Source organism: Urocampus carinirostris, chromosome 12 (assembly GCF_059441175.1).
Source record: "Urocampus carinirostris isolate Australia breed hairy pipefish chromosome 12, RoL_Ucar_1.0, whole genome shotgun sequence".
Taxonomy (NCBI): domain Eukaryota; kingdom Metazoa; phylum Chordata; class Actinopteri; order Syngnathiformes; family Syngnathidae; genus Urocampus; species Urocampus carinirostris.
This window is the reverse complement of record NC_142360.1, coordinates 12,012,346-12,034,598: the sequence shown is the minus strand read 5'-3', so window position 1 is coordinate 12,034,598 and position 22,253 is coordinate 12,012,346. Positions and strand designations below refer to the sequence as shown.

Here is a 22,253-nt window from a genome sequence, read left to right as displayed (position 1 = left end):
TCTGTTCGCAGTTGATTTTCAGTGTAAAGCGCCATCTGGCTCTTCAGAGATGAGCTTGGCTTACGTATTGAATGCCAGCGGCGTATTATACTGATTTGAAGTTTTTCCTCTGTGTTTTTTTTTCTTCAAATCTGGGTTATGAGCCGATAGGTCGGTCAAAATAGAGCCTGGGGTGAGCATGTCCTTGATGGTTTTATCACAGATTATACTGGGCATAAATGAGCAACAGGCAAAGTCCGTAGAATTTTAAAAAAGCAAAGACTAATGTGGTTTATCTAAATACTTACTCAAAAATTGCACTCTATAAGATGATTGTAGATCCATTATATAGTTAAACATTAATCATCAAATGAGTACCACAGTTAAACAGAGCACTGTCCTAAGGACAATAGCGTCGTCATCCTTGTGGAAATCTTGCTCATACCGCTCAACATTTGCCTGAGGAAATCAATTGTATTTGGTTAACTGGGACAAAAAGATTGACTTTACTTAACGTGAGTTTCCGCACTGGAATTATTGCGCTAATTACATCTTTTTATGAGCTAAAAATGTCTCTCAATATTTTATGCAAATAAGTAAGGCAATAGAGTTAATATTGGAGTTAAAGGCTATTTCCGACTATATGATAGAACACAATTGGAATGACATAATAAAAACCAAATAAAAGGAGAAGATCGAAATGAAAAAATGTATAATTATGACTAAATATGGGCATTAACATATTCGACAATAACAACAAGACCTAAAGCGCCGAGCAACAGATCACATGTCCTAAGTGAAACTGATCCGATGATACATGATCCGGCAACAAAACAGGCCCGACCAAGCGGGCGTTTGTCTTCTAACAGCAGGCGGGAGCCCGAAATGGAGTGGAGAATGCATTTATTTTGCTGGAAGTAGCTGCCGTCATTAACCCACCTACACGACTAATGGAACTCACTTACTCACAGTCTTTGGGCGTGTCAGAGGTTTTGGTTGAAACAGCAATTCTTACTCAAAATAGATTTAAAAGATAGATAAAATATTTGTATTTACATTTATTTAACCACTGTATTGACATATAATAAATACGGTATTCCTTTGCTTAAAGTTTACTTGTCACGGTTTTGCTACTTCACGGATTTGCATCGTGCATTGTGTTCTGCATTTTTATTGGTAAAACAGTCTCCCCGCTTATTATCGTTTGACGGTACAGTCCTTATTTCTAAAAAAAAAAACTACGTTAAGAAAAGGTTTATACAGTACTTTTAGTTGTTACATAAATGCCTGAGCCTGTGTAAAGGGTTTGTTATCTGCTTTCAGAGTATTAAACCGTATAATACCGGTAATAGTAAAATAAAATTGTCACGGCCAGAACGAAATCAGGACCCAGACACGTAACGTTAACCACAAGTTTATTGAGAGAAAGAGGAAGGGCAGCGCCCGCGATCCGGTGTTCACTGGACTCGGGTAGCCAGCCGCTCACAGAATCGGACCGTGTTCCGAATGGGGAAGTGGATCTTCCGGAGTGGGAGATGGTGGTGCCGAAGACGAAAAACAGGTTGATAGCCGGGACAGGAGAGCAAAAACGTGGTCGGGATCAAAAACAGGTCGTAGCCAGAGACAAACGGGGAAAAACGGGTGCAAAAAGCGGGACGGACGGGAGTCAGAGTCAAAGTGCTTGCCTTGAAGAAACAGAGGTTCGCTGACAGACTAGCAACAAACGAGTGAAAGGAAGAGCTTAAAAAGGACGGGGAACCAATCAGGTAGCCTGCAGCGGCTGGCGCCAAACGAGCGGGCACAGGTGATACTAATCAGTCATCATGAAATAAATAAAGGTTTCTACTTTATAGATTTCACCTATCATAGGTTCTTGCTGTAACCCAACCCCTGTGATAATGAGGGATTACTGTACCTATCTATTTACTTTTCTACCTATTTATCTACCTACATACCCATCTACATACCTACCTATCTACCCACCTACAGTACCTACCTATGCATCCTTCCATCCATTTATCATCTTTTACAAAATAAAGTAAATATGCAGTGTATGGATATGAACTATTATATGGTTCATTCAAATGTGATGCAAATATGCTAGTTGTTATAGGCCACAGGAAAATGATGTAATAAATCATCAAATCCGTCATTCTGACAATTACATATTTTTTAATCGATTTTTCCGCAATATTGGCAATGACATCGTAAAAGTTTTGGTACTGACCACAGGGGCAAATGTTGAAAAACGACACATCCAAATGGAGTCAAACTATATATAGTTGACCAAATGAGATGAAGTAAAGTGTCATAAATTGTGACGTCAAACTGTCGTCAATGGCAAAAATGTTGGTCAAAAAGTTTTTTTTCAATGAAATTTGTTAGTTTGCACAATTTTTTGTCAATTGGTTGCAAAGTGGGGCAGCACGGCGGCTGAGTGATTTGTGCGTTCACGGCACAGTTCTGAGGTCATGGGTTTAAATCCGGCTACCAGCTTTCCTGTTTGCATGTTCTTCCATGCTTGCGTGGGTTTCCTCTGGGCCCTCCCACATTCCAAAAACATGCATGTAAGATTAATTGTCCAGTCCAAATAATCCCTAGGTGTGAATGAGTGAGTGAGTTGTCCATGTCTTTGTGACTGGCGATTGGCAAGCAACCAGTTAAGGGTGTCCCCTGCCCATTGCCCGAAGATAGCTCGGATGGGCTCCAGCACCCCCGTGACCCTAGTGAGGACAGGTAGTGAAGATAATGGATGGATGGGTGGATGGTTGCAAAGTGTGTGTCAAATATCATGAATTCCTTTAAATCTTTGAAAAGACGTGTCAACTGTAAAGTGTGGAGTAAAAACAGATTATGTTTTTGGTTCCAGGGGAGATATGTATAAAAAAAAATATTACATGTACCATTAACCAAATAGGATATAATGTTTGTCTTCACTTATGTAAATAATTCAAACATTTACAAAACATTTGCATCTCTTGTCACTGCAGATGTACCTTTGTTGTCTCCATGGCCACAAATAATCCACAGACAACAATTATGTTTGGTTTTCGTTCCTCATCATATTACAGTAGACAAGAAACAAAATCTAAAAGAAAAGGTTTTGATCAATTTTAAAAGTTTTCCCAGAAAGATTTGTTTTCAATTAGGCTCAGAACATGTGTTCCTCCCCACAATTATAAAACTACGTTGCAAAATATTCCATGCGCTAGGGGAATCGAGAAATGTAGTCTAATGGACAGAAAGTGGACGGATTTGGCTCGTATTCTCTATAGCTGTGATATCATTGAAAAAACACATCACTTCGAACATGGTGAAACCCATTAACAAAACAAGTGAGGCAGATCCGAATTAGACAACTATTATTGTAAACAGGTATAGCATACTGCTCCTTTAAGCTTGGAAAAATTGTGATTTTGCCTACCCTATTGCTGGGAGACTTCTGACTGTTTTGTCAGAGTTGCGTGCTTCAAGCTCCAAAAGTTGTGTGAGGTAAGTTTACCTGCCGTCGTGACAGTGTGTGTTCCTTCTTTGCCTTTGCTTGCGTTTAGTTCTCTAATTGATGCATTTGGTTTTAATCAATTGGTTGATTTGCCAACCCATAAAAATGGGAACACGCTAGACTTGATTCTGACTCGAGGAGTTTTAACCTCAAACATTATGGTGTTACCGTGTACTACCGTTATCTCTGATCATTATTTAGTGACATTTGAGGTGCTAACTAAATGTAGTGTTAAAAAAGCTGAGGGATTTAGCGGACGCAATATAAGCACTGGCACAGTTTCTGAGCTCTTTGAACTCCTTCCTGGAGCAGTTGCGTCCTTTCCTAAATACAATGGCTCGATTGACTCACTCATGAATGAGTTCAATACCACCCTGACTAGTGTGCTGGATTCAATAGCGCCCATAAAACTAAAATCACGTCCTAAAAGACGCACACCTTGGTTTACTGATGAAACTAGAACCCTTAAAAAAGAATGCAGGAAATGGGAGAGAAAATGGCGCGCTACCAAGCTTGAGGTTTTCCATAAAACCTGGTGTGACAGCTTGTTAAAGTATAAAGCGGCCCTTGCCTCTGCAAAATCGGCCTACCTTTCGAAGGTGATTGCATCTCAAAAGAACAACCCCAAAGCCCTTTTTGACACTGTAGCATCCCTTACAAGGCAACAGACTATCGCAGATAGTTCGACACACTCTGCTCAGGACTTAATGGTCTTCTTCACTAAGAAGATTCAATGCATACAGGAAGAAATTGCAAAAGATATTGTTAGTACCACACGTATTAAAGGACTGAAATTTACAGATGCACGACAGGGTGGCTGCCCTGGGAAAATGGCCGGTTTTAGTGAACTGTCACTTGATGATCTCAAACAAGTGGTGAATGCGGCCAAACCGACAACTTGCCAGTTCGACCCGCTCCCAGGTTCACTTATTAAAAGTCTTTTTAGCGTCCTTTGGGCCTTCAGTTCTAAATATTATAAATACATCACTCTCCTCAGGTGTAGTTCCAGCAGCTTTTAAGTCCGCCGTTATTAAACCCACACTGAAACGACCCAACCTTGATCCAGAAATCTTAAGTAATTACAGACCTGTGTCAAACCTACCTTTCCTCTCTAAAGTACTCGAAAGAGTAGTGGCACAGCAGCTGAATGCTTTCATATCTGAGAATAACCTTTTTGAATCCATGCAATCAGGATTCAGGGCTAACCACTCTACTGAGACAGCTCTGATCAAGGTAACAAATGATCTCCTAATGTCAATGGATTCTGGCGCTTCATCACTTTTGCTGCTGCTGGATCTTAGTGCTGCTTTTGACACAGTGCGCCACAATATCCTACTAGAACGGTTGGAAAAATGGATTGGTCTCTCAGGAACCGTCCTCTCGTGGTTCAGATCCTACCTCTCAGATAGGACGCACTGTGTTAAATATGGTGAAACGACATCTGAGCCCTTTAATGTTACCTGCGGTGTTCCGCAGGGTTCAGTGCTCGGCCCCCTACTTTTCAACATTTACATGCTTCCATTAGGTGATATCATTCGCAAGTACAATATCAGCTTCCACTGCTACGCAGACGACACTCAACTATATCTTCCGTTGGAGGAATCTTCCACACTAAACTGTGGAAATTTGGAGATAAAACTGAGATAAAAGAGTGGATGTCCCTCAATTTCTTGCGTCTTAACTCTGAAAAGACCGAAATGTTAGTCATTGGTCCTTCTAAATGCCGTGACTTATTCTCAAAAACTGCTGTGAACATTGACAAATGTCACATCACACAGAGTGACTCAGTTAAAAATTTAGGTGTCATATTTGACCCTGATCTATCCTTTGAGATGCATGTAAAGCAAATTACTAGAACTGCCTTCTTCCATCTTCGCAACATTGCTAAAATCCGTTCAATACTGTCTCAGTCTGATGCGGAAACAATAATTCATGCATTTGTTACCTCCCGTCTTGATTACTGTAATGCACTACTCTCCGGTCTCCCGATGTCCAGCATCAAGTCTCTTCAGCTAGTACAAAATGCCGCAGCGAGGCTTTTAACTAGGACAAAAAAGTACGATCACATAACACCGATTTTGGCTAACCTGCATTGGCTCCCAGTTAGCCAAAGATGTGACTTCAAAGTTCTCTTAGTATTGTACAAAATCATACATGGACTTGCTCCCTCTTATCTTTCAGATCTGATCTGCCACTATGTCCCGGTCCGAAGCCTACGATCTGAGAGTGCTGGTCTTCTGATGACCCCGAGAGCAAAGAAGTCTTCTGCTGGTTCGAGAGCGTTCTCCATCCGGGCACCGGTGCTGTGGAATGCTCTTCCCCCTGAGATCCGATCTGCAACCTCAGTGGAAATGTTTAAATCTAAACTTAAAACTCACTTCTACTCCATTGCATACGAATAACCTACTCCTCTTGTCGGTTGAAAATAGTTTGTGTAATATAGTGTAACAATCTGTGAAGCCCTTTGAGACTCTTCGTGATTTAGGGCTATACAAATAAAAATGACTTGACTTGACTTGACTATTGGGTAGGCAAAAATGGTTTTCGTTTGTGTTTTTTCCCCTCATGTGTCGCGGTATACATTTGTTTGGCTAGCTCTTTCTATGTTTTGGGGCTGCCGAGGGCTTCTCTGTTCTGTTTGCACCCAGTTGGCAATCGTTGACTGCCTACTCTGTTGTTTGGCTGGCTAGCTTGGCAATAGCGCCGGTTTTGCCGTGTCTGTTGGTTTATTCCTGGCTGGCTTCCTGTTTATCGCAGTAGCCGCTTTTCGTTGTTGGTTTCCACAAAGCCTCATTGCATGTTTTTTGGTTGGCCGGCCTTGCACTTTTCCGCCGAGGCTTCTGACACCTTTCGTTGATCGGTCCCAGTTAGCCCCCTGTTGTCAGTTCTCCCTGAGTTACTTTTGCAAGTTTGCCCCTTTTGGTATGCTCACCCTTTGCGACGCAAACACCTTGGCATTCTCCACAAAAAACAGCAAACCTTTACTTAAAACACTCATAACCTTTTTGACGAATTAACATGTACAACAATATTGTTACTGGCTTGCTAGGGTGTTGAGGTTCCTTCAATGACGTCATAGCTCAGGATGACAAAGAAAAGACATGCTGTCTTCAAAATGCATTATCTATGAAAGTAATTGGAATATACCAAAGAAATTTAGAGATACTTTATGCAAAAAACAGGTATTATTTTCTCACATTTTGCATGTTTAAGTATTAGGAATATATTTAAACGTGCTCAAGTCGTGCTAATTAGTTTGAGAAAGTGCACCGCGGCCTGGACAGGACCGACGTGTTCTCACACTGCTGGGAGGAAAAAAATATTTCACCGCACTTTCTCATCTGCACACATAAACCCGTCACGGCCTGCCAGGTGTGTTTTTGTGAGCGTGCTGTAAGAATTGAATACTCCTCCCCTTGATAAAAAAGGCCTCCTCCCAAAGCAGGTCATGTCACATTATCAGGAAGCAACGCCGGCATCGGTTCATGGATGCGTGTCTCAATCATGATCCTCAAATTTGCGTCGCTCTTGTTGGCTGTAAGTATAACCTCTGATACCTTTGACACTTTTTGATGGTTGCTCACCGTGGCAGAAAACCAGCGTGGAATTTTGGATGGTGATGTGTAGACCTCCCGGGTATGTGTTACTTGTCCGAACTGAGTGTAGAATGCAAGTGACTGTAAAAATAGAATATTGGTTGGGAGTATGGTGTGTTTATTTGACACTTAAAAGTGTTGATTCCTTACAAAATGTTTTGTCATGGTAGTTTAGATGCAGTGTACTTAGGTGAAAATATAGTGTAACAAATGGAGTACAAGCATCAGGTCATCAGTTCTGTAGTATCAAAGTTGCATATCTTTAAAATCGATTAAAATGTATGTTCGAGATATAAACAAAGTAAAATGCATTTGTAAATATTACAAAATGAAAAAAAATTGGACAAAATTGATTCAAATGAGGTAAAATATTGGCTTCAATCGAGTAATATATCTGAAAATGTAAATAATACACCATAGTAGGTTGTGTATGTTATGTAATTGAGTCAGTAAAATGCTTATACAAATTTTCTCAATGGAGTCAAGTGACCTTCAAAGCTCCTTAATTCATTTGCATTTAATAGTAAAAACTTTTACCCAAATTTCAAAAAATATTTAAAAAAAAAAATGTCTGACCACGTCAAACAATCGTCTCCTTTTCCTCGGTTATCATCAAAAGGGTTACAAAACCGAAAGGTTTGCTTGCGCTCGTTAAAAACTTGACCCAAGGAAATATGTTTGTGTGGGAAGTTTAGATAAACCGTATCAAGTTGCAAAGTTTACGTTGATACTAACCACGCAATACTGGACAAAGATGTTGATTGTACGGTAAAAGAGCGCTTCTGTATACAAGTGATTGCTGCTGTATTGATACTGTATAGACAATGGATGACATCATATTGTTATAGGCTAGGTTTCAATGTGTTTGAGCTAGTTTAATCTTAGCTTTCTGAAATCAGGCACTATGTAATGTAGTTGAATTCATGTACTGCAATTGAACACCAGGCAATATTTATCAGTGTATTATAATCATAGTTAGCTTTTCCCAGGAAAAATATTCTTATGAAATGCTATTACGGCCTCTTGAGTTTAGGCTAATTGAGCATTAGCATTTGAGTGTTTTGGCTAATTTATGGTTTAGGACTCTAGGCTCTGAATTAAAGGCTAAAACATTTGATTATTTTAGTGTCAGTATAGCAAAACAAAGAGTACAAATTAGCATTTGGGCATGCTTTATTGATTGGTTAAATCTTAACACTCTTGGGTGAATAAGCATGAGTATAAATTCCCTCCGGGGAAGTTCTTTCATGCAGATACTGTACATTCTTTGCTAACTGCATGTGCTGACTTGATAATTTTAGCAGCCAATGGATGCCACGCCTGCTTGCGTGAGTTTTTGTCACAGACGCTCGCATGCCCCGGCATGGAGTTCAGTCGGCGGTACGGGCGTGGCAGGTTGACAGACAGAGGGCTAGCTTGACAGCTAGGTGAGTGGGTAACTAGGGTGTGTCGGCCACTCCTCTCTGTGTTCACGTATCGTGTCTAAGAATGACATAAGTAGTCATTGTGAGTGTTTGGGTGAAAGTTGATGGTTTGGGCTGATATCTGGCTGCTAGGGTTGGTTGTCTGGACTTTGAGGTGTGTGAGTGCGGTTCCAAGCGTAAATGTTAGCATAATAGCAGATTTAGAATGTTCAAGATAGATAGAGAGAAAAATTGAGAGAGTAGAAGATAGAGAGAACGATAGAAAAAAAGAGGGTGAGAGAGTGTGAGAGACAGAGAAAGAGAGAGACAAAGGAGAAAGAGAGAGAAAAAAGAGCCATTAATAAAGACAGAGACATTGCAAGGTAGAGACAAAGAAAGAAAGCAATATCTTATTTTATTTAATTTTTTCCCCTTTCTTACTTTCCACTTTTTTCTTTGTTTTGGGATTTGTACTTTATTTTGTTTTTTCTTCCTTCTTTCTTTTTTCTTCTTTTCTTTCTTTGCAAAGGGCTGTGCTAACATTTTTTTCGACAAATACTGCAGTCACTTTGGTCTCCATAATTTGTAATCTTTCTATCCGTTCATACCTGCACTACACAATACAGTGACATCTTGTGGTCGGAGATTACACACTCTCTTTAATTTAACTCATGCAAACTTATCCAACATGGAAAATGACAAAAATAGCTGACAAAAAACTCATTTAAGTGAAAATAATTGAAATTATTGATTAAATAATTAAAAGTATGTTTGAGATTTTTATTTCCATGACTTGTTTTGTAAGTAAATAACATCAAATGTTCTCTAGTTGATAATGGTATTCAGCAAATACTGCTACAGTTGCATTGGAAATCGGCCTGGCTTTAGTGACATCAAGTAGAAATACTTAAAACTGCAGGCCATTGCATTTTTTTCCCCATCCTTGCACTTCTCCTAGCGTTGTATCGCGGATCAGATTCAATCTGTTGACGGGCTTGATCTGGCCCGCGAGCCATATGTTTGACACCCCTGATTTTGGACTAGGTTTTTTGGGGATCTTTTAGTTAGGATTGCTAGGCTAGGATGTCAGTGTTCAGGTTTTTAGCTTGGTACTGATTGTTGGTTAAGGTCAAAGATTATTGACAGGGTTGACATTTTGGATGTTTCATCACAGTGCGACTAAATTGCATTAAAAATAATAGACTTTATGAAATCATTTGTTTCAGTATCATCATGAAAATGACATTATTACCGCGCTCCTTGGTTTGGAATATTAGAGCAGTGTGTACAACTAGTATAGTCCACCTGACATATTGTCACCTGGCTACGCCTCGACTTTCAGTTGCAAGCCGGACCGGTTTGTCTGCATTCAGCAGCCGGCTAGCGCCTAAGGCAATGGTGGGAAAACTACAGCCCACGGGCGATTTACTGGTTCTTCATTCCGCCAGCCAAACAAAAATAGTAAAAATATGATACTATATGATGAGACAAGTACGACTAATAAATTGTTTTCGTGCCACACTTATATAATTTGACAGTTTCAGAAGTTATTTGTAGAAAAAAAAGAAAAACTTTCATAAAGTATAGTACTTGTATTAGTTACACAAATACTTTAGCCTGTTAATTGGGTTTGTTCTTGGGGAATGAATAAATAATAATAATAGAGATAAATAAAGGTTTATATTTTGCAGGTTTTCACTATCGGTAATGTTTTTGGAGCGTGACACCCGCAAATGAAGAGGGATTATTGTATTTCATGATATATTTATTGTATACATCAAAATATTAATCACATTTCATGCAAAAGAGAAACACATTTCTGCCCTATGGCAATTTGAGTTTTGAATGCATATGATCATATTTGGTAGTTGAAAATGGGCATAAAATATTGGTTTGCTTTAATTCTGAGGGTTTTTCGAAACCAATTTGATGAAATTGTCGATATATTAACAAACGTAATGTGGAATATAACACGAACATGAAGATGTCTGCGAGTACATTAAATCATAAATACATATGAAGAAAAAATCTTTTTCCTCACGCATTGAAAATGTAATCAATTCGAGACTGTATTTTTTTTAGTCAATCAGTTCAAAAAATTTCCTCCCTTCCATTTTTGGCATGTGGCCTGCAACTCAAAGTTTGCTCACCTCTGGCCCAGGAAGATCAGTCGGTGCCTCAGGCTCACACAACAGCGGGAACAGACAAAACACACAAGCATTTTGCAAGATACTGGGGAATAAAAGACAGCAATATTAATGCCCATGATGCAACCGTGCATGCTTGTGAGCCAGAGGCATTGAAGAAGCAAACTTCTCCTCTGCGTCTTTTGAAAGAAAATTGCATACAACGGAAATAATAGTTATTAGTTTGAGGAGGTAAAAACATACATTCGGTATTGTCTTAACGTGAATTCTCTTCTCAGCTCCTGGCGATTGCCTCGGTGGAGAGTGGTGAAGTGCTATCCAGGCAAAAAAGGCATTGGGTCCCACCTCCGAAGCCTCTGAGGGAAAACTCGTTAGAACACGTCAATAAAATTGTGGCCAAAGTGAGTATAATCTGGGAAAGATCATCAGCGCCAGGCATGTGATTTGGCCCTATCGTGTGGCCACATTCTACACAAATGGAAACCATTGCATTCAATGGTTCTGCGTGTTACAGATCCACTCAGACTTCGACGATGGTAAAGGGAACCTGGATTACTCCCTGGAGGGCGTGGGTGCCAACCAGTACCCGTTCCATGTCTTCGTGGTGGACTCCAGAACCGGCCAAATTACTCTCACCAAAAAGCTTGACAGGGAAGAGATCAGCATGTACAATGTGAGTTGACAAGGACCACTCAATGCCCTTGTTTGATAGAATGGAGAAGAACAATCATCGAACGGATACCAGATTTCAATTATCAATTTTCGAGCCCTGACATTTGTTAGAGATAGTATTGAAACCTATATACGTAAGAACATCCAAATCCCTACAGTGATATTGTTAGGTCTATCACCTTAAATCTCTGGATAAAACACACCAGGAGAGATAATTATAGTATATGAGGAGATGCGAACAGTTTAAGCCCTGATCTTCATCTGAGTTAAACCTCAATAGCTCCCGTTCTTTATTGCAAACAGTTCAGTCACAGAATTGGGGGAGGAATAACTAATACTTCAAGGGAATGCAATTGTAAAAAGAGTAATACCAAGCAGACTCCGAAATTACACAAACAGGAGAATGCAGCTTGTCTCAGCAGACAAATGATTAATTAACAAGATTTTAAGACTCTGGAGCAAGAAAAATGACTCAACTGTAAGGTCCCTGTTTTGTTGAATATTTGTAGCAAATGCTGAATACATTTACAATAATCCTATCAGATACACTTAACTAGGTTTAAAACACAAATTAAAACACAAATTACACTGCAATATTTTGACAATGCCCCAAATCCCTATTTTGAACAATACTTTTTAAAATAAATCTTGAACAACAGTAAATACCCTATTCTTAGCTTGAGGTACCAAGTTTATAATCCAAACCATTCAGCAAAAATCTAATTTAAGGCCATAGAAAATACGTTTCTTGCCTGAAACCTCAACATATAGTTCAAACCTAATCCAGACTCAAAACCATCATTTCAAGTCAAGTCACATTTATTTATATAGCCCTTAATCACAAAAATGTCTCATTTCAAACTTATACGGATCTGTTAACCACCATTTTAAAACCTGATCAAGAATTGTTACCATATACCCAGTTAAACTAAAATCATAACCCAAGCTAAAACATTCGAAACCTTTCTTCCCTTTAAATACCAAATTTAAAATCCCAAATTTGCACTCACCTGTCTCTGTGCTTGCAGCTGTCGGGCGTGGCGACTTACAAGGACGGTAGACAGGCAGAGAAAAACATCGACATCCGCTTCAAGGTACAGGACGAGAATGACAACTCTCCCATCTTCGCCGTCATCCCTGGCGCCTCGGTGAATGAGCGCAGCGGCGTGGGTGAGCAGACAGGTTGCCTGGGTCAGGTCACCATCTTCATTGGTGTCTGTCTGATCTGTTGCCCGCTTTCCATTGCAGGGGCCTACGTCATGAAAATCAGCGCGACGGATGCCGACGAACCAGGGAATCCCAATTCCCAGATCGCGTACAGCCTGGTTTCTCAGGAGCCAGCCGATGACATGTTCTACATGGAGAAGGACGGCACCATTTATGTCAAACGGACCAATCTGGATAGAGAGGTACAGTCAGAACATGCCTTTAATTAATACTCTGAAACCCAGAAACTTTTTTGTGTTCCAAAGTGGGTTTTACATTGCCAATTGAGACAACAGTCACCCTTAAGTAAAACCACTAAGAATGGTCACATAGATTACATTTTGAAATATTACAACTGGTCATTATAAATTTGAGGCCCAATTTGTTTTCGGTTAAAATATGAGTTTCTATCCTAAAATCCATTCCGCATATAAAAACATCAAATTTTATTTTGAAGTAGCAGTGAAAAAATATGCACAAGCTCCATTAATCAGTTAAGATGTTTAAACATCGAATACTGAAGACACAGGCTGGTAGAAAGCATTACGAGTAGGAATCTTAATTCATCTCATCTCATCTCATTAGCTGTACCGCTTATCCTTATTAGGGTCGCGGGGTTAATGAAATCAAATGAATTGATCTGCATTTCTATAGCGCTTTTCAAGTCAAGACTTCCCAAAGCGCTTATTGGGGGTATTAGGGGTTCAGTGTCTTACCCAAGGACACTTCGACATGTGACACGGAGGAGTTAATTTGAATTGAACATGATAATTTGAATTACCCTCAAAGTTTTAAACCATAATTTGAACAAAATTTTAAAGCCGCACCATATTAAATTCTAATTGAAGCTTGAAACCCTAACCCTCAAAATACTCATTTGAATAACCTATATTTTTTTGTTGACAATATCTCTGTATTATTTGTAATTGCAACATCCATTGCAGCCTGGTCATCTTGAAAGGGGGGTTACCACATGTGTGGTCCCTTCTCAAGGTTTCTTCATTTTCCTCATGTTGAGGTTTTTGAGTTTTTCCTTGCCCTAATGTTTGTTTCAGATCAGGGGATGGTATTATAATAGTCTGATATAATAGTCTGTGCAATAACCTGTGCAGCCCTTTGAGACTCTTTGTGATTAAGGGCTACACAAATAAAAATGACTTGACTTGACTTGACTTAATTAAAAAACTGTATACTTAAAGGCTTAAAAACACAACCTTTCTTAAACCCTTAATTTGAAGGCCCATGCTGACTATTGCATTAAAATTTTAACCAATGTTTTAAGATAATACCCGAACCCCGGCTTTACTTTACACTCTTGAGAAAACATCATCATTTCATAAATTTCAAGTGCAAACTGCAAATACAGATTTTAAACCCCTAGTTGTTATGTCCTTGGCTTGAACCCTGCCAATGCCCCTTGTTAACGAAACCCCAGGCTTGAAGATGCATACTCAGAACTTCTGACCATGTTTTTTTTTTTTTAAATACAGAAAACAGAGCAGTACACGCTTACAGTGAAGGGTCAGGACTTGAACGGCGCACCGGGCGGCAACAGCGCCACTGCCACCGCTGTCGTCAAACTGCTTGACGTAAACGACAACCAACCCACCCTAGAAAAAAGCATGGTGAGTTATATGCTAGTTCCATCAGCATTTATTGTTACTTCATAATATCGCAGCCTCCGCAATGATTTTCTGTTGTGGTCTTCCGGCAGTACGAAGGCAATATCCAAGAGAACACACAAGGTGTAGAGGTGATGCGGATCAAAGCTCAAGACCTGGACGTATACGGGTCGGACAATTGGAAGAGTGTCTTCAAGATTGTAAAAGGAAATGAGGCTGGGTACTTCAGCATGATTACCGATTCAAAAACCAATGAGGGCGTCCTCATGCTCGATAAGGTAGGAACCATCATGCAAGGAAGTAATGGTCAGGCATTCCAAAGTCTTATAACCTAGTACTGGTTGTCTCTTTGAGCAATGTAAGCCTCTACCTCCATGCTTGACTTCAGTCTGTTGTTCATTACCTCTAGAGGGCTTAAAATCTTAATTGAAAACTTTGTTGGAAGCAAACATTTAAAATCACAACGTATGTTAGAAACCCTGGCGCAGTATTGAACCCCTAATTTGAAATCTTATTCTTCATTGGAGATCAAACTTGGTTTGAGATGCTGATTTGAAATATTAACATAAACCTAAAACCCTGCACACATTTTGAAACCTTAATTCTAGTGCTAAAACATTAAAGCCTCATAGGAACCACTAACCAAGTTCTAAGCATATTTTTATAAATGGGTATGGCTATTTTGGGATGAAAGAATTTGAAAAAAAAAACTTAATAAAAATGCAAAAATTTGCAAAAACCTGTCTATAACTACAAGGAGTATGATACAACGGAATAGACTTTTGAAGTTACTGTGTTCTGTTACAGCCTGTGAATTACGAGGACATAAAGAACTTGGACCTAGGAATTGCTGTGCTCAACGTGGTTCCACCTTTTGATCCGTCCACTCCAACATCAACAACAAATATAGGTTTTGGCGGAGGAGGAGGTGGTGGCGGCGGCGGTGGTGGTGGTGGCGGCGGAGGTGGAGGAGGCGGTGGAGGAGGTGGTGGAGGAGGCGGAAGTACCATGACCAGTACCAGTTGGTTAGATGGTTTCAGCACCGGCATGACAAGTACAACTGGGGGAGTGACGTGGAAAGGAACAACGTACAAAACATATCCCATCAAAATCAATGTCAAGAACCAGCGTGAGGGTCCACATTTTGAGCCCAAAGTCAAAGTGATCACTATGTCCGAGGGAGGCAGCTCTACCTTCAACACTAACAACATCATCACTCGCTACGCCGCACTGGATGGTGACACGGGAAAACCAGCTGATAACGTCAGGTGAGTAGCTTCTGTAGTGCTGTACAACCTCACTGATACCTGTAAGCTTGAATGTTAATTCCCACAGAAATGAGAGGCAGTGTAGTTGTACGTCCTAATCAGTGACAGCTTTAATGTTGATCTTCTGAAAGAGGGTAATCAAAGGTGGTGTCTGTCTTTGGACTCAATTTAGAAGAGGGTAATCAAAGGTGGTTTCTGTCTTTGGACTCAATTTAGATCCAGCTTTTGGGGAGGAGCACTGTTAAAATGTCAACAAAAATAAATCAAGCTGAGTTTATGAACTGTGTTGCAGGTATGTAAAAGGTTCGGATCCTGACAACTGGCTCACGATTGACCCAAAGACCGCTGATATCAGACTGAACAAAATGCCTGACAGAGAGTCCACCTTGTTAGTGAATGGCACCTACTACGCAAAAGTACTCTGCATATCTGAAGGTACACAATAACAGCCTGCTCCTGGGCCCAGTATACTTTTCCGTCCTTCAAAAAAATGTTAATGTAGAAATAGTAAATTAGTTTCTTCTGAACGAATGAGTATTTATTTGACCCATTTTTCTGTCTGAGGTAGAGGTAAGATCTGGCAATTAACCCAGCCTAAGCCTAACCAATTAACTTGATTTGCAGAACCGAGCCAAAGACAGCCGGATTTTCACATTTTATTTGGGTGTTTTTGGCCAACTTCAAAGTAATAGTGAAGAAGATTTACTGTTCGGACCAATATGACTTAACTCTTTTCTGAGAATCCGGTTCGTGAATTCTGTATGTCACCAATTACTTTGTATGTGTCAACTGCCACCATACAAATAATGTGAAGACAGCTTCAGACTTCTTAAATTCGAGCTTTTCTGCTTATTTTTCATGTGTTTTTTACATCATCACATTTGCGCAATCCTCCCCTCCTTATTGAAACTCTGGTCCATTCATCACAAACAGATGTACCATCCAGCACCGCCACTGGTACTGTGGCTATTCAGGTGGAAGACTTCAATGATCACTGCCCCGTCCTTACCAGTACAATTGAGACTCTTTGCCTTCCTGATGATGCTGTTATCATCAGTGCTGTTGACGGAGATGACTTCCCCAATGCCGCTCCTTTCACTTTTGAAATCATCTCAGAAGACAACAAGGGGAACTGGCAGGTGGAGCATCTCAATGGTGAGGAGACACCATCTGGTCTGTTTTAAATTTATTTCATCGTAAAGCTGATGGTTGCATTTATCTGAACAGATACGGCAGCGATCGTGAGATACCATGGGTCCTTGTATGCTGGTCTCCACGATGTGGAATTATTAGTGAAGGACGCACAAGGGGAAGTGTGTCCAGAGCCTCAGAAGGTGACAGTGCAAGCGTGCACTTGCGAGGATGGAGAAATTTGTGGAAAACGAGGAGGTAGAGGTCAGCCTGAAAAGAAGTCTGAGTTAGGACCCGCAGGCATTGGACTCTTGCTACTAGGCCTGCTTCTGCTACTGTGTAAGTTAAAAAAAAATTCTATTCCTGACTGTTGATATTCGGTACTAGTATGCACAAATCTTTTACACTGGTGGAAGGCACAACGACAATCGGTTTTATTTATTTGTTATCTTTGTTAATGAGGATAGAGTGTATACTAGCATGTGCAAAAATTAATAAATTAAGTCTTAACAAAATGTTTCATTCCGGCAGTATTCCTTTTACTGCTGCTCTTTTGTCAATGCGGTGGAGCTGCAGGCCTACCAGGAAACTTTACCGATATGCCTTTCGACACTAAATCGCACCTTATTAATTATCGCACTGAGGGACAAGGAGAGAACACGGTGCGTACTGAAAAATATTGGGATCTTTAGATAGGGATAAAATGTTCTGACGTCATTTGAACTGTCACAGGAGGTGCCTCTCATGAACATGCCGACACAAGTTGATGCCGTGGACATCTCAAAAAATGATGCACAATTTTACGTGGATGGCAGGAACATGCAGGGTTTTCAAGATGAGTACGCCAGTATCAAAAGAGATACTATGATGGGAATGCGAAACCAGCAAAGGATTTTCTCAGAGTACCAGAGAGAGTCAGCAGCTTACGATGACATCGGTCTGCCGCAACACATCCTTGCACAGTACTACGCTCAGGTTTGGACTTTTCCATTCATCTGTTGCAATCATATCTGTCAGAAATACTTAAACTGTTTATGAACGACTTGAGGTAGAGAAGGACTGATAGACATTGAGATACTGAAAATACTCCTTTGAAAACACTCACTGTCGTTTTAAGTGTCCTAAAAAAAGTTGAAGTTTAACTGTTTTCTCGCTAAGGGAAAATATAAATCAAATATATAAAAAAAGAGCTTGCACGTTCGATTCCCGGCTCCTCCGAGTTAAATGTCAAAGTGAAGTTACTTGGACGCGCATCATAAACAAGCTGACTTAGGCTGCATTAATGACATATGCCAGGAAATGGCGGCAACAAGTCAAGAAGTTCCAAATTCAGCACAGCTCCTATAAGAAAGCTGATGCATCCAATGCTTGTGATGACATTAATCAAAACACGACTTTGTCCTCCATCAACAGAAGCTGAGTGGTGGGGGAGAGGACCTGGCAGGCAAAGATGCGCTCTTGGTTTATGACAACGAGGGCCAGGGCTCTTTAGCAGGCTCAGTGGGCTGCTGCAGCCTCCTGGAAAATGACAACGACCTGCAGTTCCTCGACGACCTCGGCCCCAAGTTCAAAACTCTGGCGGAGGTGTGCGGTGGCAAGAAGATCCAACAAGAATTCACCCCACCTCCCACAAAAGTTGTAATTGAACCGAAGCTGGAAATCCCCAAACTGCCTTTGGTTGTACCCAAAGTAGACCAGACCGTGACTACAAAGGTGGTAAAGGACAACACAATGACACGGAACCAAGGGAGGACCACTGTGATAGAGGGTGTAGAAAACCAAGGTCAGATGATTCTGCTACAGCAGCAACAGCCAGTCTATCTTGCCGCTGCCGCCCCAATGATGCAACCAGTGCAGTATGTGGTCCAGCCACAAGTCCAGAACACCATGCTGCTGGCTGAGGCACCTGCTACCAACCTCCAGGGTGTGATGTTGGCAGCTCCTCAAGGCATGCTGATGCAAGGTCAAACAGTTGTGTCTGGAGGACAAGCTCAGGCCCCTGGCATGGTTCTGGTTACGGGTACTCCTGGATCACCTACACAAGGAATGATTGTCCAAGGACAGACGATGGTATCCAGTGGACAAGCCCGAGGTCCTGGCCTTATGCTGGTTAACCAGGGCTCACCAACACAAGGCATTGTCGTTAAAGGAAAGAGGATGGTGTCCAGCAATCAAACCCAGGGTCCTGGTATGATGATGGTATCTGGTACACAGGCAGGAACCTTACCAAGTGTGACAATTAAGGGAAGGTCCACGTTATCCAAGGGAAAGGTTCAAACCCCCCTGAGTGATGTTGACAATCTGATCAATGCAGGGACCCTCACAAGCTCCCAGACCATCATCGGGGGCACAGTGCCTGTGGGAAATGTTGTGAAGACGAGCCACACCTCCGTCCAACAAGCTGGCGTCCAACTGCCAGACCTCGGCTTGCCTCCGATAGGTAACATCTCCGGAGCTACAAGCATATCATCTGGCGCCAGCATGAGCAAAGTTCCAACATACCGCAAGGTGGTGGTACAAGAAGAAAAGCTCACTGAACTGTGACACGGGACAAAAGACTCTTGAAAGCAACTTTGGCTTATGCAGTTCCTCAAGTATTTTGTTACTGTGCCAATTTTATTGGTGGTGGATGTTTTGCAGTAGCTTTGGCCCGAAGCGAAGCAACATGTGCCTGATCATTCAAGCTATGTGACCCCAACCCACATTTTGATATTTTTTTAATTGCGCACCCTTAGTAGCATGTCGAGACCTTACCTAGCACTTCATGGAGAACTCGTATCACTTTGAAGAGCACCTGAGGCAATGGAATTTAAGTTTTTATATGTTTCTTGGGCTCTGGTAAGTCTTTGTTCGATTTATAATCTGGACCTCCATGTTTCTGCAACTGTTTTTTCGCTAGCTTCTATCACCAACTAAATCAACCGGCTTAATTTTGCTTTTACGTACTTTTCACAGCTTTCTTTCTGTCATCTTTTTGGACTAAAGTGTTGCAACACACAAACATTACATTTATTGTAAGTCTTCTGCCTCACCTTGTTATGGCCATAGTAAGGTTTTATATCACATGACCCAGGTGTCTTAACAGTGCTTCTGCAACAAGCCTTTGAAAAACGATTCCAAGGATCAAGTATTAAATTATTAAAATTTCATAATAGGACAACCCATTTGGTTATTTTCCCTGGTGAAAGCAGGCACTGTACAGTATAGGCAAATCTAAATGTACTGTTGCAAATTTTAAAAGTTGCTTTTTCAGCAACTTCTAAAATTTGTATGTCCTGTATTCGACGTAAAAAATATAAGCATCAATAGGAACTCGAAACTTTACTTACATTTTGATAGAGGCAAAATTTCCAACCCTGACAAACTGATCAATTAGTAAATGAGCTTGACCTAAATGTATGTATTGAATTTGGCATTAAGGATTTATACATTTTATATTTTCTAAATTTTCTGCCGAATGTTGAGTAAATTTCTACAACAATGTCGTATGTAAATAGAATAATGGATGCTTATGGATGTTTATTACATCAGGGTGGTATGATTGCATGTTTTTGATCTGTCAATAGAAAATTTTGATGGATTTTTTTAAAAACAGTGGTCCTTTTTCTAATGGTTTAAAAATGTTTTCTACAGCAAAATAAAAGGAGGAGGCAGCGAGATTCAAACGTGTCATTGCTTCTTCAACTCGTAAAACGCAAGGCAACTCGTCACGTCTACGGTAACTTTAACTACAGTAAAAGACATGGGGTGGGGAGTACGTCCACAAAGGCCTTTTCATACTGCACTTTTTATTATTTTAATGGCTCTAACCGAGGTGGTTAAGGGGGATGTGATAGTGTCCCTGAGCAAGTCTTGCCATATTTGGAAGTAGAGAAGATAGTCCATTAGTACAGTATAGGCAGTACATATTTTTATCAAACACTTGATGCCAAAAGACAACAGATATCCTAAAATGTAGCATTAATTATTGTTTGACCAGAGTTGGGAATTGAACCACCGGCACAAAAACAGACTGGCTGTTTGTGAATCCACAACTGCTGGCAGACCTTCTGCGATTAGATGTCTTTATGTCATTAAAATAAAGCTGAGCAAAGCTTGGGTCCCAGAATCGCCATTCCTGGTTGAAAGAGCCTTCATCACAGATAGCAGGTAGTTGCCTTGCATGGCTGATGTGTATCAGGTAGTGTGTCAGAGGGAAAAGTGGATGATTTAAGCCAATAACAAACTTTGTTATTATTATTGTTATTATTATTATCATTGATACAATTATAATTTGTATTATCATAACTGTTATTAACTGTTATTATCGCTATTGTTGATATTATTCCCATTATTATTCCTGCCTGAATGATATTTCGTGATTCATAGTATTGTAGAGTTAATAGATGAGTAAAACTAATAAATGATCTGGTATTTTTATTACAACTATTATGATGATGATTATTGTTACTGTTATAACTGTTATGTGACTATTATTGTTCTTCATCTTTAATGAATACTATTATCATTATCATTATTATTATTTATATCATTATTGTTATTATTATTATTTTATTTTCTGTATCAAAATAATGTTAGTGAGCAGAAGCCTGGAAGCTGGTTCAAGCCTCGGCCGAGTCATTCATTACAACATTGGTACTCATTGCATCCCTGCTTGGCGCTCAGCATTAAGGGTTGAAATTGGGGGGTTTGGTCACCTAATGACTCCCAACACAGCAGTTGGGTCTAAAGACCCGGCACCGATCGAAGGCGACGCGTCACGTTGAGAGGTTCGCGTGTCAAATGATTTCCTGTATATATCATGTTTATGGTTTATACTGGCTGAATAAATAAATACAATACAAAACAAAAAGATCCATCACGCTAATAAATTAACTTGTTATTATCGTTGTATATTGCTGTCACAATTATATTATGTAAATTTATTACAATCTCGATATATTTATAAACAAAACAATGAGGTGGAGTAATATGTTGGTGATGGTGGTTAAAACTGAACAAAAACTTAATAAATGGAGATGCAATCACATAAATATAACTTTCAATAAGAACACAAAACAGACATACTCTATACTGAACAACTCATAGGCAGACACGTGGGAGCATTGATGTTGGAGGCCATTTGCTCAAGCTCCAATGTTTTGTCTGTTTAATGCACAGATCAAGACACTTAGGAATGGGTGGTCTTGCTGCCTGGAAGCGGCCCCCCTCTAGCAGTAGGTTCAAAGATACTTTGTATGATGAACAACACATACGACAAAACAGTCACTTTCACTATCAGCACCAATGAGAATTATGGTTATTATGATAGATCACGGTTCATGGATCCCTTAACCGCATGGGTCCTCAAAGCACCACCGAGGACTTAACTCTGGACAGCTTTCTCCACTGTTGACACTTCCTAGCCTGTTTTTGGGTCGTTGCAAAGTTGGCACCAGTCCATTCCTTAATGTTGTCGGCCCAGTTTTTTTTCTGTCTTCCCTTCCTCCTGCCCCTTGGACTGTGCCCTGGACAATTATCTTGGTCAGTTCTTATAATCTTGTGGCCATATCACTAAAGCTCCCATTGACAACAGTTCTTCATAGGGTCTGATGGTGTTCACATCTCTATGGTCTGTTTCACTTTTTCTGTAAAAGTCCATGTTTCACAAGCGTGGAAGAAGATGCAAGTAACCAGCATTTGCAGGAACTCAGAGATATGGTCAATCACCTGGAAAAAGCATCAAGT

At 40.3% G+C, this 22,253-nt stretch overlaps 1 protein-coding gene across 1 annotated transcript; it reads left to right on the top strand.

Moving 5' to 3' along the window:
• Positions 1–6,947: 6,947 nt before the first annotated feature.
• Positions 6,948–20,191, top strand: LOC148354952 (desmoglein-2.1-like). Its single transcript, XM_088349827.1, has 14 exons — positions 6,948–7,018; positions 10,906–11,028; positions 11,142–11,300; positions 12,328–12,469; positions 12,548–12,708; positions 13,996–14,130; positions 14,220–14,405; positions 14,935–15,395; positions 15,688–15,830; positions 16,329–16,550; positions 16,623–16,865; positions 17,058–17,188; positions 17,259–17,501; positions 17,940–20,191. Exons 1-14 carry the CDS (start codon positions 6,971–6,973, stop codon positions 19,068–19,070), a joined length of 3,528 nt encoding a protein of 1,175 aa, XP_088205953.1. The 5' UTR covers positions 6,948–6,970; the 3' UTR covers positions 19,071–20,191.
• Positions 20,192–22,253: the final 2,062 nt, after the last annotated feature.